The sequence below is a fragment of the Canis lupus genome, chromosome 2 (genome assembly GCF_003254725.2).
Source record: "Canis lupus dingo isolate Sandy chromosome 2, ASM325472v2, whole genome shotgun sequence".
In the NCBI taxonomy this organism is placed as follows: Eukaryota; Metazoa; Chordata; class Mammalia; order Carnivora; family Canidae; genus Canis; species Canis lupus.
The window spans coordinates 40750064-40775882 of NC_064244.1; the positions used below are offsets into that span (position 1 = coordinate 40750064).

Consider the following 25819-nt stretch of genomic DNA (forward strand, 5'->3'; position numbering starts at 1 on the left):
AAGAGTAAATATTGAATCCTAGGCTTTTACAAAGGCATTTTGATTTTTAGATCCTATTTTTAGATCCTATAGCCTATTATTCTATATGAGGACAGAGAAGGCATACTCTAGGGATTCGCAAAATAACTGGGAGATGCTAGAAAAGAGGTCTTAAAGTATGTCAGTGGGGATGGGGTAGATGGAGGTAAATTCTAGAAAAAGATAGCACTAAAGGCAATGAAGCTGAGTCTGTATATACTACAGCTGATGGAATCTCCTAATTGCTTCCACGACTAGGTACTTACCAAGTAATGTGATTCTGCAAACTTTAAATGAATAGAAAGCTGAAGGAAAACAGAACCTTTGCTCCTTTTAATCCCAATATAAAACTTCCCCTTCTTTCAATATTCTTTTAAGAGAAGGACTGTTAGAGCTATCTGCTCTCACTGGTAGGGCTTTTATGAGAGGTCTTTAAGAATGCTTCAAGTTAGGGCTTTGTTTGCTGTGGGAACATGAGGGGAAGTGGAAGAAACTCCAATTTGGTTAGTGAGAAAACATGACCTTCATGGTGAATTAAGTGGTAGTGACTGAAATTTAGGTCATTACTAGTATATAAATGTGTGCAAGTGCAGAAAGCAGCTGTCACACTTTGTACAGTAAGTGGAGCCACTAGCTCAGTGGATTCACTGCATTTTGCAGTTCAATTTTAAACTCCAAGTAACATCACAGAAAACCTGACATGAAGTTGGTAACTGTGTTTCTGCTGGTGACCATCAGCATTTGCACTTACTCTGATAAGTAACCTGAACATACACTTCTCTACTTTTCTGTTAATAGGAATGTAATCAGTAAGTGTAGGCTCCCAGGGGAAGACAGCGAAAGGAGTTTTAGAACCATAGAATTGGGGGGTTGGAAGGGATCTCAGATGCAGCCACCACTTACCCCCAACTCCAGCCTACCAAACTCTAACCCAATAGAAGTACTATCCTTAGTGAATCCTACATTAAGAAAGTAGCCAACTCATGCTAAAGGTCAACATTCTGGAACATTGTCACCATAGTTTTTCTTGTCTTTATTAATCTTGAGTCAAAATCTCACTTTGTAACTTCTTTCTTTTGAAACTATATGGAGTCATTCTTTCTATCATCTGTAATCAGTTGCCAGGTGGTTTTTCCTGAGACACAGCTACATTTATCTATTCATGCAGTCAATGGATATTTACTGAATGGCTGCAACCTTTGGGCACTTGGCTAAGCATTGGAAGATTTGGATATGAATCAGACACAATGGTTGTTTACAAGGTTCTTGTCTGACAGGAGAGATAAGACTTCTTCAGACAGAAGTCACTATGATGCTAGACTAATAAGCAGAGACATAGGCATATAGAGCTCTGTGGGAGGACTGAGGGGAGAACAGTTCAATTTCTAGGTGACATATGGAAGTTGGATTCTTGGAGAAGAATGGGAACTGATCCATTCTTTTTGAATGGAGTCTTTTTAACTACAGGAAGATGTATTTGGATGCATCTGCAAAATGCACTGTGATGGCCACTGCTCAAAGAACAGAAAGCCTTGAGGGTCTTCCCCTGGAAGTATATAAGTATACATAGAGAAGATATTCACCAAAACCTTTGAAATAAGTAGGGAGATTAAAATTGAGAAACTTGGTGCTGTCCACACCCACATTGGCAACTTTGGCTTGCGCTTTTTCTGAAATTTTGGACCCATTTGTAACTTCACCAGTTTTGGCTATTTTGTTGTCCTTAATGGCTAATGGCATGTGTTTACAGACAGAGGTGACAAAAGAAAAGTGGGTAGAGGGCAGCCCCGGTGGCTCAGCGGTTTAGCGCTGCCTATGGCCAGGGACGTGATCCTGGAGACCCGGGATCGAGTCCCATATCCGGCTCCCTGCATGGAGCCTGCTTCTCCCTCTGCCTGTGTCCCTACCTCTCTCTCTTTCTCTCTCCTCTCTGTGTATTCTCATGAATAAATAAATAAAATCTTAAAAAAAAAAAGAAAAGTGGGTGGAAGGAAGTAAATATCCCTCCTCTGGGAAACAATTTAGAAGGGAAAAGAGATGGTAGAAGATGAAGGGAAGATAGATGCATAGACTCCACTTGTACTATTTGAATGGGGAATGAAAAGGATCCCAAAGGAAAATGAACTATGGCAGGTTCTTACTCTGAAGATACGTGTTCTTATGTGTGTGCTCATGCATGTGTGTTTACATATCTGCACATGAATCTTGTAAAAATGTATGTTGTATGTATTTTTCTCATTATCTACACTTTCCCTCCCATATTCTATATGAAAGTTATCTTTCTAAAGCCAAAGATACAAAATGCAATTGTCCCATAAAAGAGCCTTGATACCTCCCCATTGCCCTTGGGAAAAAAGTCTGAAACTCATTAGTATGGCATTCAAAGCTCTGAAAAATCTGACCTCACCTGGGTTTTGCTGCCTTACCTCCTTCCCTCACCTATGCGTACGTCACTGGAATTCTGCACTCCAGCTGCTCTGGAAGGCTCACCAGGCAGTGTGGCCACTTTCATTTCCACATTTCTTTCTTTCTTTTTTTTTTTTTTAAGCATTTTAGTTATTTTTAGTTAAAGAAAAACAGACTTTTCCAAGGGTGACAAAGTGAACTGAAGGTCAGATGGAAGGAAGCAGGGTGTGTGGGCTGTTCAAAGCTCTTGCTCCAAAATCTGGAGGCGAGGAAAGAAGGTCCTCCCAAGAATTCAAGGGTGACTGGCCAGCAGAGGGATACTTTTATGACTTTGGGCACTGGATCAGTCTAAGTAGGCTCTAAGGAGATTTCCACCTGCTAGTTGGTTGACATGATTAATATTATCACTCTTAGGGGCTATTACATTAAGGAATGACGCAGGAAGCCAAGAGAGTGGCTTATTCAGTTGGATTCTGAATCACAATCAGGAAATAGTCTTTATCTGGTGCAACCATAATTTCATTTTTCTTGGAGCGAATTCGAAGGAAGGTGAGGTCATTCTGGGGGTCAATTTCACGCACGGTGCTCCAGGCCTTCAAGATGAAGTTGTGCATGAGGTTGGCATACTGTGTGGTAGTGGGATTGTCCATGGTGCTCTTGATGGGAATGCCTTCTGTGTTCACCACGATGATGCCCTGTACTCCCTTCTGGCTCTGAAGTCGCTTCAGTGTCTCCTCCACCTCTGCCATTTCCAACCGATCCCGTAGCTTCGCGACGCCCCATTTCCACATTTCAATACCTATGTTATTTTTGTTCCTTTTTAAAATGTACCTCCCCTACTTTACCTTGTGACCCTGGAATCTACCTCAAGACACAGCTCCAGGAACATCTCCCTGGGAAGATTACTCCAACACTCTACCACATTAGAATTAGTCATCCCTTTTCTTATGCTTCCATAGAGCTTTATCCACACTGTTGGCACAGCAAATGCCACACTGTGGCATGCATAGATCTTTATTGTCCGCTAGACTGTGTAAGTTCCTTGAGTGGAATATCCTAGTCTTACTCATTTACATATCTGCACTAACCATGACAGAGTTGGTGTTTAGTTATGTTTGCAGCATTGAGTTGAAGTGTTTGGGAGCAGTTTCCTGGGCTGTGGTTGGGTTCATGTATGTCCTCAAGTGAAGATTCATTATAGAATCTCCTCAAAGTCATGAACTGTGGAGATAGCCATATGCAAAGTGCGTACCTATTCAGTCAAACACCAGGATCTTCTGAGTGCTTACTGCATGCCAGAGGCTGTTCTAGGTATGAGGTACAATAGTAAATAAAATATAAACTCCTTGTTCTCATTGAGCCTGCATATAGTGAGAGTCTGAAGGGAAGAAATAAATGAGATTTACTATTTTAGGTAATGCTAAAAAAAAAAAAAAAAAAAAGGAAGTTAGAGGATAATGGTACCTTATGAGGAGGTAACATTTGAGGAGAGATAACATTTCTGGAGAAAGAAAGTTCTAAGGAGACAGAACAGCAGATCCAAAGGCCCTGAGGGAGAAGTTTTCATGGGAAATCAAGTGAGGCTAGAATGGAGCCATTGATGGACACGGTGGAAAGTAGCGCAGTCATAGACAGGAGTTGACTGTGCCTATTTCACTCAGTTTCCATTTTGCTCTGCAGCTACTGCCTTCCTTTCCAACAGTTTGCCAGATGCTGTCAACAAAGCCTTATGTTTACCTGTGGACAACATTCTCCCCTTTATGGATCTGTTAAAGCTTCTTCTGAAAACTCTCGGCATTTCTGTTGAGCACCTGTGGAAGGGCTAAGAAAGTGTGTGAATGAGCTGGGACCAGAGGCTGCTGAGGTAGTGAAGAAACTGCTGGTACCTATAGGTTGTGGGCTTATTTGTCAATAAGCAGGGCTTAATCACCTGATCTCCCACCCTCCCCTCCACACTCCCACAAACCCTTTCTCACCTGTGGACATGTAATTCCATCTTACTGAATGTACTTGTACAAAGTTTGCATGTCCAGGAATCTCAAGGAAGGTGCAACATCTACATTTCTAGAAGGGAGTTTTGAATGAAAGAAACCTATATTCTTATTGTGACTTTGCATTTTTCAGCTTAGTGATGCTAGTTGGGACTTGACCACTCTAGGCCTCCATTTCCATATCAGTAAAATGGTGGCTAAATAGGTTGGTGACTATTTTTGGAAACATGCTAAGTACATGTAAGCCCCTTTATTTTTATTCTTTTTTTTTTACTGCAACATTAGTTTTTATTTTATTTATTTATTTTTATTTATTTATATATTTTTAAATTTATTTTTTATTGGTGTTCAATTTACTAACATACAGAATAACCTCCAGTGCCCGTCACCCATTCACTCCCACCCCCCGCCCTCCTCCCCTTCTACCACCCCTAGTTCGTTTCCCAGAGTTAGCAGTCTTTACGTTCTGTCTCCCTTTCTGATATTTCCCACACATTTCTTCTCCCTTCCCTTATTTTCCCTTTCACTATTATTTATATTCCCCAAATGAATGAGAACATATAATGTTTGTCCTTCTCCAACTGACTTACTTCACTCAGCATAATACCCTCCAGTTCCATCCACGTTGAAGCAAATGGTGGGTATTTGTCATTTCTAATAGCTGAGTAATATTCCATTGTATACATAAACCACATCTTCTTTATCCATTCATCTTTCGTTGGACACCGAGGCTCCTTCCACAGTTTGGCTATCGTGGCCATTGCTGCTATAAACATCGGGGTGCAGGTGTCCCGGCGTTTCATTGCATTTGTATCTTTGGGGTAAATCCCCAACAGTGCAATTGCTGGGTCGTAGGGCAGGTCTATTATTAACTGTTTGAGGAACCTCCACACAGTTTTCCAGAGTAGCTGCACCAGTTCACATTCCCACCAACAGTGTAAGAGGGTTCCCTTTTCTCTGCATCCTCTCCAACATTTGTTGTTTCCTGCCTTGTTAATTTGCCCCATTCTCACTGGTGTGAGGTGGTATCTCATTGTGGTTTTGATTTGTATTTCCCTGATGGCAAGTGATGCAGAGCATTTTCTCATATGCATGTTGGCCATGTCTATGTCTTCCTCTGTGAGATTTCTGTTCATGTCTTTTGCCCATTTCATGATTGGATTGTTTGTTTCTTTGACGTTGAGTTTAATAAGTTCTTTATAGATCTTGGAAACTAGCCCTTTATCTGATATATCATTTGCAACTATCTTCTCCCATTCTGTAGGTTGTCTTTTAGTTTTGTTGACTGTATCCTTTGCTGTGCAAAAGCTTCTTATCTTGATGAAGTCCCAATAGTTCATTTTTGCTTTCATTTCTTTTGCCTTCGTGGATGTATCTGGCAAGAAGTTACTATGGCGAGTTCAAAAAGGGTGTTGCCTGTGTTCTCCTCTAGGATTTTGATGGAATCTTGTCTCACATTTAGATCTTTCATCCATTTTGAGTTTATCTTTGTGTATGGTGAAAGAGAGTGGTCTAGTTTAATTCTTCTGCATGTGGATGTCCAATTTTCCCAGCACCATTTATTGAAGAGACTGTCTTTCTTCCAATGGATAGTCTTTCCTCCTTTATTGAATATTAGTTGACCATAAAGTTCAGGGTCCACTTCTGGATTCTCTATTCTGTTCCACTGATCTATGTGTCTGTTTTTGTGCCAGTACCACACTGTCTTGATGACCACAGCTTTGTAGTACAACCTGAAATCTGGCATTGTGATGCCCCCAGATATGGTTTTCTTTTTTAAAATTCCCCTGGCTATTCGCGGTCTTTTCTGATTCCACACAAATCTTAAAATAACTTGTTCTAACTCTCTGAAGAAAGTCCATGGTATTTTGATAGGGATTGCATTAAACGTGTATATTGCCCTGGGTAACATTGACATTTTCACAATATTAATTCTGCCAATCCATGAGCATGGAATATTTTTCCATCTCTTTGTGTCTTCCTCAATTTCTTTCAGAAGTGTTCTATAGTTTTGAGGGTATAGATCCTTTACATCTTTGGTGAGGTTTATTCCTAGGTATCTTATGCTTTTGGCTGCAATTGTAAATGGGATTGACTCCTTAATTTCTCTTTCTTCAGTCTCATTGTTAGTGTATAGAAATCCACTGATTTCTGGGCATTGATTTTGTATCCTGCCACGCTACCGAATTGCTGTATGAGTTCTAGCAATCTTGGGGTGGAGACTTTTGGGTTTTCTATGTAGAGTATCATGTCATCAGCGAAGAAGAGTTTGACTTCTTCTTTGCCAATTGAATGCCTTTAATGTCTTTTTGTTGTCTGATTGCTGAGGCTAGGACTTCCAGTACTATGTTGAATAGCAGTGGTGAGAGTGGACATCCCTGTCTTGTTCCTGATCTTAGGGGAAAGGCTCCCAGTGCTTCCCCATTGAGAATGATATTTGCTGTGGGCTTTTCATAGATGGCTTTTAAGATGTCGAGGAATGTTCCCTCTATCCCTACACTCTGAAGAGTTTTGATCAGAAATGGATGCTGTATTTTGTCAAATGCTTTCTCTGCATCTAATGAGAGGATCATATGGTTCTTGGTTTTTCTCTTGCTGATATGATGAATCACATTTATTGTTTTACGGGTGTTGAACCAGCCTTGTGTCCCAGGGATAAATCCTACTTGGTCATGGTGAATAATTTTCTTAATGTATTGTTGGATCCTATTTGCCAGTATCTTGTTGAGAATTTTTGCATCCATGTTCATCAGGGATATTGGTCTGTAATTCTCCTTTTTGGTGGGGTCTTTGTCTGGTTTTGGAATTAAGGTGATGCTGGCCTCATAGAATGAATTTGGAAGTACTCCATCTCTTTCTATCTTTCCAAACAGCTTTAGGAGAATAGGTATGGTTTCTTCTTTAAACGTTTGATAAAATTCCCCTGGGAAGCCATCTGGCCCTGGACTCTTGTGTCTTGGGAGGTTTTTGATGACTGCTTTAATTTCCTCCCTGGTTATTGGCCTGTTAAGGTTTTCTATTTCTTCCTGTTCCAGTTTTGGTAGTTTGTGGCTTTCCAGGAATGCGTCCATTTCTCCTAGATTGCCTAATTTATTGGCGTATAGCTGTTCATAATATGTTTTTAAAATCGTTTGTATTTCCTTGGTGTTGGTAGTGATCTCTCCTTTCTCATTCATGATTTTATTTATTTATTTATTTTTTTTTTTTTTCATTCATGATTTTATTAATTTAAGTCTTCTCTCTCGCTGGCTAATGGTTTATCTATCTTATTAATTCTTTCAAAGAACCAACTCCTGGTTCTGTTGATCTGTTCCACAGTTCTTCTGGTCTCGATTTCGTTGAGTTCTGCTCGAATCTTTATTAACTCCCTTCTTCTCTTGGGTGTAGGATCTATTTGCTGTTTTTTCTCTAGCTCCTTTATGTGTAAGGTTAGCTTTTGTATTTGAGTTCTTTCCAGTTTTTGAATGGATGCTTGTATTGCGATGTATTTCCCCCTTAGGACTGCTTTTGCTGCATCCCAAAGATTTTGAATGGTTGTATCTTCATTCTCATTAGTTTCCATGAATCTTTTTAATTCTTCCTTAATTTCCTGGTTGACCCTTTTATCTTTTAGCAGGATGGTCCTTAACCTCCACGTGTTTGAGGTCCTTCCAAACTTCTTGTTGTGATTTAGTTCTAATTTCAAGGCATTATGGTCTGAGAATACGCAGGGGACAATCCCAATCTTTTGGTATCAGTTCAGACCCGATTTGTGACCCAATATGTGGTCTATTCTGGAGAAAGTTCCATGTGCACTTGAGAAGAATGTGTATTCAGTTGAGTTTGGATGTAAAGTTCTGTAGATATCTGTGAAATCCATCTGGTCCAGTGTATCATTTAAAGCTCTCGTTTCTTTGGAGATGTTGTGCTTAGAAGACCTATCGAGTATAGAAAGAGCTAGATTGAAGTCACCAAGTATAAGTGTATTATTATCTACGTATTTCTTCACTTTGGTTAATAATTGATTTATATATTTGGCAGCTCCCACATTCGGGGCATATATATTGAGGATTGTTAAGTCCTCTTGTTGAATAGATCCTTTAAGTATGATATAGTGTCCCTCTTCATCTCTCACTACAGTGTTTGGGGTAAATTTTAGTTTATCTGATATAAGGATGGCTACCCCTGCTTTCTTTTGAGGACCATTCGAATGGTAAATGGTTCTCCAACCTTTTATTTTCAGGCTGTAGGTGTCCTTCTGTCTAAAATGAGTCTCTTGTAGACAGCAAACAGATGGGTCCTGCTTTTTTATCCAGTCTGAAACCCTGCGCCTTTTGATGGGGTCATTAAGCCCGTTCACGTTCAGAGTTACTATTGAGAGATATGAATTTAGTGTCATCATGATAACTATTCAGCCCTTGTTTTTGTGGACTGTTCCACTGAACTTCTTCTTAAAGGGGAATTTTAAGAGTCCCCCTTAAAATTTCCTGCAGAGCTGGTTTGGAGGTCACATATTCTTTTAGTTGCTGCCTGTCTTGGAAGCTCTTTATCTCTCCTTCCATTTTGAATGAGAGCCTTGCTGGATAAAGTATTCTTGCTTGCATGTTCTTCTCATTTAGGACCCTGAATATATCCTGCCAGCCCTTTCTGGCCTGCCAGGTCTCTGTGGAGAGGTCTGCTGTTACCCTAATACTCCTCCCCATAAAAGTCAGGGATTTCTTGTCTCTTGCTGCTTTAAGGATCTTCTCCTTATCTTTGGAATTTGCAAGCTTCACTATTAAATGTCGAGGTGTTGAACGGTTTTTATTGATTTTAGGGGGGGATCTCTCTATTTCCTGGATCTGAATGCCTGTTTCCCTTCCCAGATTAGGAAAGTTTTCAGCTAGAATTTGTTCAAATACATATTCTGGCCCTCTGTCCCTTTCGGCACCCTCGGGAACACCAATTAAACGTAGGTTTTTCTTCCTCAGGCTGTCGTTTATTTCCCTTAATCTATCTTCATGGTCTTTTAATTGTTTGTCTCTTTTTTCCTCAGTTTCCCTCTTTGCTATCAACTTGTCTTCTATGTCACTCACTCGTTCTTCCACCCGTTAACCCTCATCGTTAGGACTTCTAGTTTGGATTGCATCTCATTCAATTGATTTTTAATTTCTGCCTGATTAGCTCTAAATTCTGCAGTCATGAAGTCTCTTGAGTCCTTTATGCTTTTTTCTAGAGCCACCAGTAGCTGTATAATAGTGCTTCTGAATTGGCTTTCTGACATTGAATTGTAATCCAGATTTTGTAACTCTGTGGGAGAGAGGACTGTTTCTGATTCTTTCTTTTGAGGTGAGGTTTTCCTTCTAGTCATTTTGCTCAGTGCAGAGTGGCCAAAAGCAAGTTGTATTGGGAAAAGGAGAAAAAGAGAGGAGAGAAAGAAGTAAAGAAAAGAGAAAGAAAAAAAGGAAGAAAAAAAAAACCGAAAAAAAAAAGAAGAAAAAGAGAAAGAAAAAGAAAGAAAGGAGAAAAAAGGGGGTGGGGGAAGGAAACAAATGAAAAAGCAAAAAAAAAAAAAAAAAAGGAACCACGGGGGAGTATCTTCTGCTTCTGTGTACTTTAAGTCCCTTGGCTTCCCCTGGACCTTGTCCGTCCAGCTGGTCTTCTGGGGGAGGGGCCTGCTGTGCTGATTTTCAGGTGTTAGCAGTTGGGGGAGCTGCTCTGCCCCTGCCTGGTGCAGGGCTCAGTGGGGGTTGTTTACCCCGTGAGGCCCCAGGAGGAACAGCCCTAGTGGCGGGGCCAGCTCTGGAGCCCTGGATTCAGCCCCCGCAGGAACTCCGGAGCTCTCCGTCTGCAGGGCCTGGAGGCTCCGCGGCGGGGCCGCTGATCTGCTCAGCTCGGGCAGGAGCGTCCTCGCTGTCCTGGGCCCTCCCGGCCTCTGCCTGTCCCGGGGGAGGCGGGATCCTGGGCTGTGTCCCGGCGCCCTGTGCTCCGGGGCCTGCGCTGGTGGATTCGCGCTCCCGGGCCGCGCAGCCCCCTCCGCGGAGCCGCCGCCGGAGCCCTCCGTGCTCCTCCTGGAACCGCGCAGCCCCCTCCGCGGAGCCTCTTCCTCTGCCCGAGCCCCTCCGAGCTGCTCCGGGTCCCACCAGGTCCCCCGTGCGCGCTGCAGCCCTTAGGGAGCTCGGCGCACTCTCCCGGGGCGCAGGTGTCTGTTACTGTCCCCGGGAGCCCGAGGGCATCCCCGCCCTCCTGGGTCCTGCTCCAACTCCCCACGAGCCCCTTTCCGCAGGGAAGGTTGGTGCAGCTCCTGCGTCTCCGGGACGGGGCTCTCCTGTCCTGGGGACACTGGCCCCGGCCTCAGCCCGGCTCCTCGCGGGGCCCCTCCCCCTTGGAGGCCTTTGTTTCTTTATTTCTTTTTTCCCGTCTTCCTACCTTGATAGAAGCGCAAACTCTACTCACTGTAGCATTCCAGGTGTTCTCTCTTTAATTCTCAGGCCGAATTCATAGATTTTCAGGATAATTTGAAGGTTTTCTAGGTAATTTGGTGGAGACAGGGGATTTGGAGACCCTACTCTTCTGCCATCTTGCCCCTCCCTTCCGTATTTTTGGTATTTTGTAGGTGTTTACTCTTTGTGTAGTTATCTATATTATTAAAGGTCCTTTCTGTTGCCTGAAGACAAATTTTGGCTATTAAAATAGGAAGCAAGACAAACAAAATATTTATTGAAACACTGGTGTTCCTTTTAGAGTGAGAATGCTTAGGAAAGGCCAAACCCAGCACAACTCTTGAGAACTCAATAGAAGTAGAGAGATCCTTTATTCTAGAACACTGCCATGATTATTATCATCATCATGTTCCATGATTTCAGTCTGGTCTTACTGTCCATATAATAATTCTGGGAGAATCTTTCCGACTCAGATAGGTCAGGTTTTATAGGGGTTTAATCCTCCTCTATGACCAAGTTGGCAAGAACCATAGCAATGGTTACTGGGTACCTGCCTCTGTGTAATCAGGTGGTAGAACAAATATGAGAGCTGCACAAGACTTTTCCAGGACTCTTCCATCCCTGATACTCTGCTATTCTATGAGAATGATAAAGACTCTCTGGAATAGTAATAGGCTTGTTAATTTAAAAAAATGATTGGTTTTTAGTCCAGGAGAGTGGGCTCAGATATATTTGAAAGACTTTCCAAAAAGGACATGTGAAACTTTTAACTGTGAAATGTCATACATTTGTAGGGCTAAGAGTTTGTTCTTTGGAGTCAGGTTCAAATTCTTCTTCTGTCATTTACTGTGACTTTGGACTTGTTACTTTATCTGGGCTTTAGCTTCCTTATTTTGAACCATCCTTTGGTTATTGTAGTTAATAATAATTGTATATTTTATATTTTTTTGCATCATTAAAAACTTTAAATATGCTCAGGAGAGTTACTGGTACCATCAACAAAAATCTCCTCAGTTGACTAGGATATGTGACATTAAGAAGACACATTTATTCTGACTTCTAGAGGCAAGAATGCTAAGTCAGGATGTTCAAAATAGTTGTGTTTGGTTGAACCAGGTCCTGAATCCTGAGAACTTGCTTGGAGCTGCTTTTGGGGCCTCTGCTCTGGAGGACTCTTGAAGCAGAACTGGAAAAGCAGGATTGGCTGCCCTTGGGTTATTCTGGAACCTTGTGGGGTGTGTCCTTAGAAACACAAGCCAGATAGAGGGAAACAATTACCAACTATAGAGGGCTTAATATTTAAGAAAAATAACAAAAAGTTTTTAATCTTTTCTCTAACATTTTTATGTCTCTGCACTTTAAAATGTGAAATGATTTATAATGATATCAACCATAATACTATTTGAGGAAATAAGCAACGACAACAAAAATGAAAATGCAAGATATATGTGGCAAGAATCAGCAACAAAGATGAAGGGAGGATGCTCATAGGTTAAATTTAGGGATAAAGTGAGTCATCAGTTTTAGTTTGAGTTTCTGGATAGACAGGAAAAAAAAAATAAAAGAATAGACCATGCTACATAAATCTTACAATCAGAAAGGAAGAAGTAGTTTTTAGGGAAGGCAAATTTTTCTTTCTCTAAATTCAACAAGAAATTTTTCCCATAAGACATCATGGAGTGGATATTAAGGAATGTCATGCCCAACTGTAGTTTGCTCTTCAACGGCATGAGGATTTCCTATTAAATGTATTTATTCCCTCCACCCCACCCCAAAATGTATTTATTCCCAGGTCCCTCAGAAAGTTCTGACTCAACAACTCTACAGATGTGATCTACTGAGTACATAGTATATTTTTTCTTAATTCAAAACACATAATTAGAATTTAAGAATTCATGAAGCACTTTCCCAACTTTTACTTCTTTGACAATAGCCTAGTGAGGTTCATCAGATTTTTTTAACTACAAGAAGAAAATTTATACCTTAAGATGTCTAGTGACTTAAGACACTAGGGTACTTGAATCCCTATGATTTATTTCAAATGATGCTGGACAATAGGAAATAAGTTTTAAGGCTACTAACATAAGGAAGTTGTACCAATGTGATCAAGCAGAGGTTGGGAGGGTCTCAGATTAAGTGTCCAACTATTGCATGAGTTGCTTTTGAGACTCTGTCCTATCAGTCATCTGAGACATGTACAGAAGTTCACCTTCTTTGTAAAGCCCTTTAAGTGCTCACCGCTCTCTCCAGACATGTCCCTTACTTCCTTTCTCCAAGGCATGTCCAAGGCACTTTTATACATGACTTTAATTTCCCTCCAGAGTCCTGGGGTAAGTTGTGCTAAATGATAGCCCACGCTGTCAACTTCTCAATGGCTGGACATCATTATTTATTTTGATAGAAATAGGTAGAATCTGACACATAGTAAGTGCAGATTAAATAAGCACTAAAGGAGTCTGTAAGAAAGGGGCATGTGTTATAGGAGAAAGATGGGGTATCCATGTATCTATCCGTCTGTCTATCTTAATTTAGGACAAACCTAGAACTTTGGTCATCTTTTCTATTTTCTATACTGGAGAAATAGGCAATGCTGTGAGTCATTTAATTCTAAAGTGGTGACTTGCTTTTGATTAGATGTGGCAATTATCATACACGTGCAACTTTTAAAGCTACCTATTACATGCATAATCACTAGGGTTTAAAGAGATACTCCTGATCAAACCATTCAAAATTTGATCTTGGCCTTAGAGGCTTCCCTCTCCCTAGCCCATTTTTTTATGTCCCTAAGTTGAGCCATTCCTCCTTGCCCATCAGAGCATGCACAATTGGTTCATGAACCTACTCAACATTTTTTTATATGCAGTTAAAATTCTGGCATTAAGGTCTGGAACAATTAAGTTCCCTAAATTTTTGACCTTAATAAGGAGTGAAGTGAAACTCAGGGAGGCCAAGTGACCTCCCCAGGGTTGCACAACCAAGAGCAGACAAGTTCAACAGCTTGAACTTCTTTCTTCTCCATCTCTTCTGCTCTTTATATTCCTTAATGGCATCTTGTCTATTGGACTATCTCCCACATTGAATGGCTGGTGTAGAATTCCAAGGATTCAGGGTGTGGGTACCAATGGTAGAGGTGCGTGCCAGCAGCCTCTGAATAAACCAGCTGAGGGTTGGAACCTGCAACAAGAGGTAAGCTGTGCTCTGAGAAGATGGAAATGGGAAATGCAAGCGTAAGTGAGTGTTCTTAGAAGCTTAGCTGGTTTGGGGGTCTGGGTTGAGTATGTCTTGATTCCAATGCCCAGAACTGATTTCTGTCCTTAGAAGCTTACAGAAAAGAATAGGTTAAGTTCCTGGGTAATATGATAGTAACTTGCTGAGCCGACATTACTAACACTCAGGTCATAAAGTGGAGACAATAGGGAAAAGGAGCATTCCTAGATCAGATATGAAATAGAGTTAGGAAAGACCGTGCTTCCTGGAAATACATGTAAGATAACTCAATTAACCAAAGGGGTGGTGTTTTGTTTCTGTGGGCACCTTGAAGGCATGTGTAAGATCACACAGCTTGCTCACTCTTTTCAACTGCTTCCTTCTGCACTGTTCTTTGTTATTTACTAGCACTACTGCATAGTGATAGAATGCACAACCTGGAATTAGGCTGCCTGAGTTCAAATCTTTCCCTCTTCCCTTTCTCACTTGGCCATGTTAGTGACTTGGTCATAATCCTTACTTATAAAATTAAAGAATAACAATACTCATTTTTATAGTGATGTTAGAGTGAAATTAGGTACTATATATACAGCACTTAGCTTAATGCTTAAAGCAGAGTATGTATTGTTTATGCTAGCTACTCATAAAATAATTGTTCTCAGCTATATCATTTCTGTTTTTGTATTTCTTTTTTTTTGTTTTTTTTTTTGTTTTTTTTTTTTTGTTTTTGTATTTCAATATCCATTCTCCCAAGAGAATAGAATAAGGAACCAGTGAGTGTTTCTGAGCACTCAAACTATATTGTTTCTAGTTCCCCCTTATTCATGGTTTTGCTTTCCACAATTCCAGTTACCCACAGCCAACTGAAGTCTGGAAGCAGACGATCTTATTTCTAACATAATGTCAGGACATCAATAGTAGTCTAATGCTATATCACAATGTCTGTGTCATTTGTGTCACTTCATCTCATCATGGGGCCATTTTATAATCTCACTTCATCATCATCATCAGAAGGGTGAGTACAGTACACTAAGATATTCTGAGAGAGAGAGAGACCACATTTACATAACTTTTATTTCAGTATATTATTAAAATTCTCCTATTTTATTATTAGTTATTATTGTTAATCTGTAACAGTGCCTAGTTTGTAAATTAAACTTTATCACGGGTATGTATATATATAGGAAAAAGCATAGTATCAATGAGATCCAGTGTCAGGTATCCACCGGTGTATTGGAATGTATTCTTCACAGATAAGGGGAGACAACTATAAATCCAACTATGTGAGATTAGAGAGTTTGTTAGTCTTTTCTCCTGAAATTAGGTTCAGCAAATCTCACTCTTCTCATAAGTAACTAATTGCACAGTTACATGGGCCCTTATATTTTAGTGCACACAATCCCCTCATGTGCCAAGCACACAAAGCAAGTGACTAGCAGAGTTGGGGCAGGACCAGGTCTCCTAACTCCCAGTGCTTACATGTTGCACCCTGCAGCTGTGCCTCCTTTCTTAAGATAATCTTATTAGGTCTGTGACTTTATGATGATAAAAAAATATGTATTTAAAATTAAGTTTAAGAAACTACAGCAAAAACAAATGCAAAAACACAAAAAAATACACCTTTTTTGCTTATAGGTAGGCACAGGGATGCCCAAATTAATTAAATAAAATAAGACAGACCCTTTGTTCAGTATGCTATTATTTTAGCTATAAATTGTAAGTTAAAATCACCTGGGGAGGGCACCTATGTGGCTCTGTTGGTTAAGCATCTGCCTTTGGCTCAGGTTGTGTTCCCAGGGTCCTAGGATCCAGCCCCACATCTGGCTCCCTGCTCAGAAGGGAGCCTCCTTCTCCCTCTGCCTCTGCATTACCCCCTGTCTCTTATGAATAAATAAATAAAATCTTTGAAAAAAAAGTCACCTGGGAAGTCACTTTGTTGAATGTTCTCCTTGTTTATCATCAAATTCCATAAATCCTCTTGAAAAGAAAAAAGATAAAGACAAAAAATAAATTAGGATTGAGATTAAATAAGAATGTTAGGATAATCACTAGGATGTCTTAAAATATTTGAGCCAGTTTTCTTCTGTAGATTTTCCTATGTCATAAATAAGTGCCATAATAAGTGTCATAAATTCAATACCTCCATAACAGCTTGTAGTTTGTGAATTATCTGTTTGCACAACTACCTCTTTGAATTTGCCAAAAAAAATCTATTCATTAGGTGTCTATTTATATATAAACTGTATAAGACGGATATATTGGTATATTTGTTTAGTAATATATCCCCAGCACCTAGAACAGTGCCTGGCATATAGTATAAATTAATAAATGTTTGCATTAAATAAATAGTAAATGGATAAATGAATGAATTTTTATCTTTTTATGTACGAAAAAAAACTTCTAAAGATCAAAGAGATTAAACAACATGTCCAAGTCACAAAGCTGGTAAACTGCAAAGTCTAAAACTGAGATCTCTAGAATCAGGAGTTAATACTAGAAGAACTATACTGTTCAAGGGTAGAGTGCAGGGTAGCTGCTGAAAGGATAAAATGATTAATCTATGGCCTTTGGAGGAGTTCATAGTCTAGTGGAGAAAATAGACACAATTGAAAACAATGAGGGGGAAAGAAAACAGACATGAAGGTTCCTACAAAGCATTAGGAAATCCAGAGTATAAATATCGGCATTCTGTAATTGTAGGGGTCTGTGATGTCTTCACAGAGCTTGTCTTTGAATTGGACTTGAAAAAATGATTAGACTTGCTAGGTAAACAAGCAAGTCTACCTCGTAAGGCCTTGTTGGCACAGCGAAGAGCCATGTGCAAGGATGTTGGGGGTTTATGCAAACATGACCAATTCTGAAACAAATCGTTTGTCATTGAGGCATCAGGCGTTTGACCTCAGGAGTGAGATTCGCGATTGAAAGATACACAGGCCTCAGGGAAGAACATTTTAACATCAGCCAAATGCATTTGTTCTGATTTTCAGCCTATGGAAATTCACAAAAGGGTTTCAAGCATAGCAGTAATAGAACCCAACTTGTGTTTTTGTTATCTGACAATGAGTAGAGGATGGTTTGGAGGAAGGACAGACAGAAACAGTGGAACCAACCATAAATAATAAAAAGAGCTCAGGAAAGAGGCGAGGAAGGACTCTGCTAGGCCAGCTAGTCAGTGGAGCTGAAGAAAAACAATGATAAAGCAAAAAAATTTAGAGGTAGAATATTCAGTGATTCAAGAAAGGTGGTGACAAGCAGGAAAGATCCGGTAATAATATTGCCCATCTGAAGACCCACGCTGGCTATATTTGGAGCTTCAAGGAGTAATGTTTAAGGGCAGATGCATAAAGAAAAGTCAGAAAGAATGCAAAAGAATGGCTAGAGGTAGGGAGGAAACAGGAAAATATATGTCATGGAAATTCAGCAGGTGAGAGGAAATTCACAAAGACTGGAACCTTCTTGAGGGGTCAGAGGAATTAAGAATATGTATGTTTTTCAGACAATGGTGACCAGAATCCAGTCAACATAGCTCTAATCCAGAGTGGAGAAAGTGAGCTATTCTAGTCAGTGCCCTGAAAAGCACTCATATGGTATTTATTATGTGCCTTACACAGTACTTACACATCAGATATATTAGAGTAAATCAAGAAAATTCTCATCTTTATAAAGTTCCCCCATCCCTGTCATTCTCTCTAATCAAATCTCATTTTATCTTTGAAGGCCCAAATTGTATCTCATCCTTGCCATAAACTCTTCCCTAAGTATCCTGCTGTCAGTGACAACTTCATTCTCTAGAAATTACCTGAGATGATTTGCTGACATTTATCTTAGTTAGCATATTAGTCATCACTGCATTTGCTATGTCATTTTACCATAAGGACTGCAAATCTTTGACAAGGGAATTACATTCTACAAGGGATTTGTCCTTCCCAGTTTTTGCCCCTACTTTGTGTCTAAGGACTTAGAATACATCTTGATGGTCTCCTCCCATTCCCCATCCCCATTATATTTATGGTCTTCCCTTGGAAGAAAGGACGGCTAGATTTTTCCCTTGAGCAAGGACTGCTGTGTCTTTCAACAAAGATCCCTCAGGCTTTCTCAGTCAAATTGCAATAATGGGTTTTAGATCTGATCTCTAAGATACTTTTCCTTAGTTAATCAATTCAACAATTATTTTCTGAATGTCTCATTCAATCTGTAAGGTACTGTGTTAGAGCCATGAACTAGATAGATCTGGTCCCCACTTTCATATAGCTACATGATTAAAAATAAATAAAGATGGTGATATATATTATAACGACACTATGACAAGGTAAAGTAAGAGAGAAGAACTATAGGGAATGAGAGAAGATAGTGTGAATAAGAGAGGCAATAGAATTGTTTTCCAAGGTGGTGACTTTTAGATGAGCTACAGGACAAAGCACTAGTCACGAGAGAAGGAAAGAGCATTTTAGGCAGAAATGAAAGCAAGGGCAGAGAGCCTGAGGTGGTTTTAAATTCCAGAAACAGAAAGAACATCATTTACTTAGAAAACAATGTGGAAAAGAGGAAATGGTTGAAGTCAAGCTGCCATTCCCAAACCCAGAGCTGACATCAGTTGTCTTATATTTCAGATAATGAGCTTTCAGGGTTAACAGAGAAAAAAAAGTTCCAGTTTACATCTGGGGAATTCCCCAGGCAAGAAATAAAAAGAAATACTATCTCAACTCCTTGCATTGCTATTGTTGTGCTTTGTAACAATATTCAACAGGAGTGCAATAAGTACTTTGTGCTTGCTTGCGGGTTTCCTCTTTGTTTATATTAACAATCCCAGGAACTCAGTGGTTGCAAAAGCAATCATAATAAGAAAAATAACAATACAAAAATAAACATCTGTGAGTTTCAATAGTTTGTGCATGAGGATGGTATGCAGAATCCTGCCTATCCACATGATAACATATTGATTTAAGCAAATCAGAGATTACAACATGGCCCTTGATTACTTCTCTGTAGAAGTGTTTCTTAATCTGTTATTGGTCATAGACCCTTTTGAGAATCGAACAGAAGTCAGAAGCATTTTCCCTAAAACAAAAGTCAAGATGCACATTTACACAAATATGAATAAAAATTTAAAGGGTAGGTGGACCTTTAAGGTCCATGTAGTGCAGAGCATCTAATGGAGAGCTTTCAAAATTGATGGGCTATCAGAATCACCAGAAAGCTTGTTAAAAAGCATATCCCTAGCTTTGCCCTAGGAAGATGCAAGACGGGATGAAGGAAACTTCATTTTGTACAAGTTCTCCAGGAGATTCTAGACCACACTTTGTCAAGCTCTGCTTTGGGGCCTTTGAAAGAGAGACTCAGTGAGTGGAGATTGAAAATGCCTGGAAATTCAGAGCAGGTTGGATCCAGGAAAGCTGAAAGTAGGGAGATGACTGTGGGTGGAATGACAATAGGGCAAAGTAGAAGTGAAAATCAGAGCTGTGTATAGACTGGAGTAAGATGTGTTAGGAGTTGGACACAGGGGCTTGGAAGCAGGTAGGGAACCCTGGGAAGATTCTGGGCTATATGCTCTGCCACCATGGCAATCCCTCATGATCAATACTCATATGAGAGGTTCTCTAGATTGTCTCTGAAAAGAGATCAGCTATTCCCTCTGCTAACCCTCTTCAGTTTCTCAAACTAGAAGATAAAGGCAGGACTCATCACACCTCTTACTAATGAACACGTCACTGCCCACCATCTTCACCAAAGAATTACCGTGCCTGGACTGGGTGGGTCCTTTATTCTTTTAACTTTACAGATGAGGAAACTGAGGCACTCAGAGAAGGAGTTCACCCAGTCAAGTAGCACATGTGTGAAGACCAGAACCTGGCTTTCTATTCCCTGGTCTAGTGCTCCTACCCCACTGGCACTGAGATAAAAAATATTTTATGGAACTACATGTTGGGAATGTACACACTCCAAAAGAGTTTAGGAAAATTCATTGCGATGCAAATTTATCTTAAGGTAGGGCAATACTTTTCAACTCAAATAATATATTGTCATGCACAATTTTGTTTCTCATTCATTTTAATGCAATGTGGTCATTACCAACAGCAAACTGGACAAAAGCAAGGTCTGTCTCAGTGCTTACGTGCTCCTCGTCATGGAGCGAAGGATGAACTCCACTGCATTCTCAATGATCTCTGTGCCCAAAAGGTTTAGGAATTTGGGGAATTCTGGCTCTGTTTTTTTGTCTGAGGCATCTGGCTGGTCATCTGGTTTGTCATCTGAAAAACAGAACAGAATCTCAGGTGATTCTCAGCAATAAAGGGAGCCCTAGACCACTTTGTATCCCCTCATTAATTATACAGCTTATTTTTATTGAACAGCTATATTTATTGAACATTTAATGCCTGCCTGGACAAAGTCTTCACTTGTATCATCTAACTCTTAAAAACGACATATATTGATACTTAGGTAGACGTGGGTTTCCTTTCTGTTTGAGAAAACTGAAGCTCATGGAAGTTAGTAGCTTGTCCAGAGTTAAGCAACTAGTAAATCCCAGAATGCCCTCCCCTCCTTTTTAAGATTATTTATTTATTTTAGAGAGACAATGTAAGTGCAAGAGTGAGCAGAGGGAGAGAGAATTTCAAGCAGACTCTGCACAAAGTGAGGAGCCTGACAGGGGACTCGGTTCCATTACCTTGAGATCATGACCTGAACTGAAATCAAGAGTCAGCAACTTAACCAACTGAGCCCAGGCACCCCCAGAATGCCCTCCCCTTTTTAAAGATTTTATTTATTTATTTATTTATTTATTTATTTATTTATTTATTTATGAAAGACAGAGAGAGGCAGGGACACAGGCAGAGGGAGAAGCAGGCTCCATGCAGGGAGCCTGATGTGGGACTCGATCCCTGGCACTCCAGGATCATGCCCTAAGCCAAAGGCAGACACTCAACCACTGAGCCACCCAGGCGCCCCCAGAATGCCCATTTAATGTATTTTTCTCCATGCAGTCCCCAGCCTGTGGTAATGATAATAATGGTGACATAATAATGGGTAGCATTTGTTAAGGATAGACCTATGACAGGTGATCTGCATGCACTGTTACATCATTTTATTCTTGCAGCAGCCCTATTAAGCAAAACTATGTCAAGCTAAAAGTTAAGAAGTTGAAATTGAGAGTGTTTGAGGAGCCAATTCAAAGCAGAGTTAGTGAGTGACCAAAATAGAGGTCAATCCCATGTCTGACTGGTATTAAAATCTGGATTCAAAAGCACTCTGTGCTGAACTGCATAGCCTTTTTTTTTTTTTTTACAGTGGAGATACCTTTGTTTCTTTATATTCTTTAATTTTTCTACAACAAACATAGAATACTTATAAAATACAAGGTATCAACAACAAAAACAAATATGAGCTATATGGCCTTTGATAGAAAAGTTATGATCTAACCACAAGTATGTTATAAGATTGAAAGCAGTATAATAAGAATGACAAGGAGAAATTCTATCACTTGTATATCATTTGATAGTCTGTAAATGGGACTACAGGACTAGTCCTGTAAATAGGATATACAGGACTTTACAAATGCCCTGTGATTTTACCCTTGACCATTCTTATGGGGTATGCACTTACTAAGAAATTGAACTAAGAAACTGAAAAGATTAGGAAACTGAAAAGATTAAGTGACTTGCAGGAGATCTCACAAATAGGAAGAGAGGATGGAACTCTAAATTCAGGTTTCTCACTCTTAACTCTTAGTCAAGTGCCCATTAAATGAGGACCAAGGATCCAGAGAGTGAAGCTGGGGACATGCAAGTTCCCTTGGGGGGTATTGGCTTTGCTTTATGGTCTAAATGGTTCAGGAGATTAAAAATAATGAAGAGTGGCATTTAGCAGGTTCAAGTGGCCTCCCTCTTGGACTCCGGTGTTTGGATGAAGTGGGACCTTTAGCTTTTAGTGTTATTGTAGCTTCACAAGTAGTGTTGCCAGATTTGGTAAATAAAAAACATGATATAATACTATCCTTGAGCAGTTTTCCCCTGAAGACATTTATGAGGTACAAAACAGCAATTCTTTGCATGAAAGGTGAGTTCCTTTTGCCCCATGTTGCTCTATGCTTACTTGCATAACAAGTTGATTTTACTGACGTTTTATTTTAATATGATGCAAAATGCTAACTTTTCAATATGCAAAGATCCCTGGTTTGGAGTATGTGTGAAGATTGGATCCTTAGCCCCAGCCCTTGAACCACATCTATATTAAGAAGTTTCAGAGTGGGATCCCTGGGTGGCTCAGTGGTTTAGCGCCTGCCTCTGGCTCAGGGCGTGATCCTGGAGACCCAGGATCGAGTCCTGCATCGGGCTCCCTGTATGGGGCCTGCTTCTCCCTCTGCCTGTGTCTCTGCGTCTCTCTCTCTCGGTGTCTCTTATGAATAAACAAATAAAATAAAATAAAATAAAATAAAATAAAATAAAATAAAATAAGAAGTTTCAGAGTATGGTGGACCATGTGTTTTGGAGTCCTGTATACCTGAGTTTGATTCCTGTCTTCAGCAAAAAAATCCATCATGTGACCTTACACACAATACTTAACCACTCTCAGTTTTCTCATTGTGTTTAGGATCGGAAGATATTTTGTATATCTTCATATGTATCACATACGTATGTGTATACCCAAATCTATATATCCATATCATGTGTATACCACTTATCACAGTACCAGGTCCTTGGTAAACCCACAATAAATAACTGCTGCATTATTATGGATATATGTCCATAATAATGGGTGCATATATAAATAAAATATATTAGTAATAATAGTAACAAAATGATTCATAGTTTTTTTTTCCTCTGGTGCTTTAGGAGATTATGAAAATTAAAAACTGCAGTTAAGGAATTAAGAAATTTGAAAATGTTGAAAAGCAGAAAAATAAATAAAAATAATAAAAATGAAGAAGTCTGACATACTGGAAACAAAATATCAAAGCCAATAGTAGAATATTTTTTTCTTTTCAAGTATAATATGGACTAGTCTTTATTTACATCAACTACTTGGTTGAGGTTTTCTGTCAAGGTAATCACAAAATTCTGAAAAAATACACTCCTGCTGATATTTATATAGTGTTCATGGTTTACAAAGTGATAACAAGGGTATATTCACTTGATCTGGTGAAGTTGATTGTTATCCCATTTTACAGATGAAGAAACTGAAGTTCAAAGCAGTGAACTGATTTAACTAGTTTCAGAGTCATGAGACATGGAGCTGGGGACTGGTCCTTAAGCTGCCATCTCATCTTTCCCTTTATTGTGGTGATGACTTCAGGAGGTGATAGACACATTAGTGTCTGAGGTCGTCTTTGTGGCAGTCTGCCTGTATGTTCTGCGGGTGGACAGTGGCTGGCTGACGATGTGGAGTTCTGACAAGTTACATGCAGAACATTTCAAAGGGCTCTGTTACTAAATTACTTGCACTGGCTGTAGTTTTCTGACCTATCCTTCTGAATAAAGACAAGTCAAGAGCTTACCTTCTTCTGCAAGCCCAAAATAAATTAAGGAGAATCTTCAAGCTGCCTTGTAGTCCCCTACATGCTCAGAACAGACACGAAAGAAGTAGGCACTTGGTCATAATGGACAGAATCGAGGGACCCAGGGTTCCAGTCCCAGGCATGTCACTTCTACCTGTATCTATGCCCAAGTGACTTGCCTTTTGCAAGCTTTGTTAACCTGCTGAAGGAGAAGTGATAAAACTTGGAATGTTTACTTAAAAGGATTTTTATGAGAATCAAATGAGATAATATATGATAACAATAACAGTTAATATTTAGCAGGTGCTTATTAAGGACCAGACTTTTGTCTCTTATTCAGTTTTCTTCAGTTTTCATCACTTTATATGAAAGTTAACTATTGATACTCCCTTTAACACGTGAGGCCCAGAGAGGTTGAATAACCTGCCTGAAGTCACATTTCTGATGAGTGGTAAAGCCAGATTTACGAGACTTACTCCAGGGTATATGTTCTTTACCTTTGAACATTGTTAGTTAGAATCATCAAAAAATAAGTACCCCCTCGGCTGTCAAAAAATTTATAATATATTAGTGTCACTGCATTGCATGAATATGTAAGAAAAAAGATCATTCCAAACTTCATACATTTGCTGAGGTTAGAGGCTGTCACTGAAGCACATTAGAATACAAATCCTACTTTCTTTTTGTTAGAAGATCTGCCTCTTGTCCTCTTGCCCAGGGCTCTTTCTGCACTGCCCAAAGCCCTATCTCCCTCTTTCCTCTTTGAGTTCTGGATCAGTGCCACCACCTTCCTCTAATCCTGGCTAACTACCCCACATTGCATGGGCTGCTCTTGGAAGCACTTACCGGCCTGGCAAGTCAGGATCAAGATGAGTAGTCCCAGGACGATCGTCAGCCGCAGCACTGAGACAGCCATGCTTGCAGCCTTGAGTACAGGTGCAGATAACCTGCTCAAATGCACCCCAAGACTTGCTCCATTTATAGGGCCTTTATAGGTGACATCATCTGCTGTGGAATTTAGGTTGTTACGCAAGATATCTGCACAGCTTGCGCTTGGATTTCTACTAATGAACCCTGCCCTATCTTTTAAACCCTAAGTTTTTCACTTAGGTAAAGGAAAACCCTATTGCTTTCTGTAATGTGTATTTTATAAACAGCACTACAGTAACCCTGTTAGAGGTAGTTCCAATGGCAGCATCAATGATTTGATGGCTATCAGGCAGTTACTATGCAGGGCTAAGGAGCAGGCCACAAATCAGATTGATAAGGTGTGCCTACCGCCCTCCTTCTGCCCTCTGCTTGTTTTTCCATGCTCTGAACTAATTACTTGTCCCCACATCGACATGCCCATTCACACCCTCTTGCCACTGGCTCATGCTCTTTATTTTTCCCAGGATAAACCTCCCCATCATCTCCTCTTATTCCTACTTATTCCTCGGACTCAGGTTTAAATGCCCCTTCCCTGTGGAACCTTCATGATGATGATTCCACCCCACTCCAGACAGTTGCTCTATCATCTGCCTTTTGGAACCCTAACATATTATTTGAGAACTAAGTACTTGAAGAGATCTCTTCTCCTTTTGCACATGGATCTCTTAACGACAGAGTTTTTTTTATTTATTTTTATTTTTTATTAACTACTGAATCTTCAAGGAGCTTAGTATGGATCTTCTAAATGGTCTCAGCTTTGACTTTCACATCCTTGGGAAGCTCATTCTGGTTCTTCCTGACAGAGGTAGATGCTCCGCTAGGTGCCTGATATGTGGGTGTTTAAATGTCTCCATCAATACACTGTAGACTCCTTAAGGGCAAGACTTGTTTTCAGAGTTCGATACATGTTACTCAAGGCATATAGCAAACATCAAAAAAGAAAAGAAAAATACATTTTTCACTCAGTAAAAGGGAATATTGAGGTTGAAATGCTGCTATGTATCTCAAGTGTAAAATATATTTCCTCCTGAATATGAACAATCAAGGGGATAAAATTTAGTTCAAGTCTATATGATATTGGTTATCCTGATACCTTTTATAAATTTAACTAATTGGGATGAGCCTTTAGTTCCTAAACTTATAGATTGACCAAAACATATATACTGTATCAGATGGCCCTATTATGTTAATTGACATATGGAAACAGGAGGCTTGTCTGGTGTCACAGAGCCCGGACATGGCCCTCTCACTCAGGTTAGTACTTCTTACAAGACACAAAGCTGCACTTGGAAGCCATCAGGCAGCTCTGCTTGGACCCTTCCAGGTTTCCTCTCCAACTCCAATCTATCTCTTTTTTTTTTTTTTTTTTTAAGAGA

At 39.9% G+C, this 25819-nt stretch overlaps 3 protein-coding genes across 3 annotated transcripts; 1 reads left to right on the forward strand and 2 right to left on the reverse strand.

Moving 5' to 3' along the window:
* The first annotated feature begins 718 nt into the window (after window positions 1–718).
* On the forward strand, window positions 719–4339 carry SCGB3A2 (secretoglobin family 3A member 2). The gene is given in 3 exon segments (XM_025446861.1): window positions 719–770; window positions 4102–4233; window positions 4236–4339. Coding segments are annotated over 3 exon segments (288 nt in total).
* Window positions 2876–3201, reverse strand: LOC112660041 (dynein light chain roadblock-type 1-like). Its single transcript, XM_035713711.2, has one exon. The coding sequence runs from the start codon at window positions 3171–3173 to the stop codon at window positions 2883–2885; it is 291 nt and encodes a 96-aa protein (XP_035569604.1). The 5' UTR covers window positions 3174–3201; the 3' UTR covers window positions 2876–2882.
* A 7503-nt stretch (window positions 4340–11842) lies between the features above and the next one.
* On the reverse strand, window positions 11843–24501 carry C2H5orf46 (chromosome 2 C5orf46 homolog). The gene is made up of 4 exons (XM_025448194.3): window positions 24360–24501; window positions 20136–20271; window positions 15944–16000; window positions 11843–12058 (listed from the first exon to the last, which is right to left on the reverse strand). Exons 1-3 carry the CDS (start codon window positions 24427–24429, stop codon window positions 15952–15954), a joined length of 255 nt encoding a protein of 84 aa, XP_025303979.1. The 5' UTR covers window positions 24430–24501; the 3' UTR covers window positions 11843–12058; window positions 15944–15951.
* Window positions 24502–25819: the final 1318 nt, after the last annotated feature.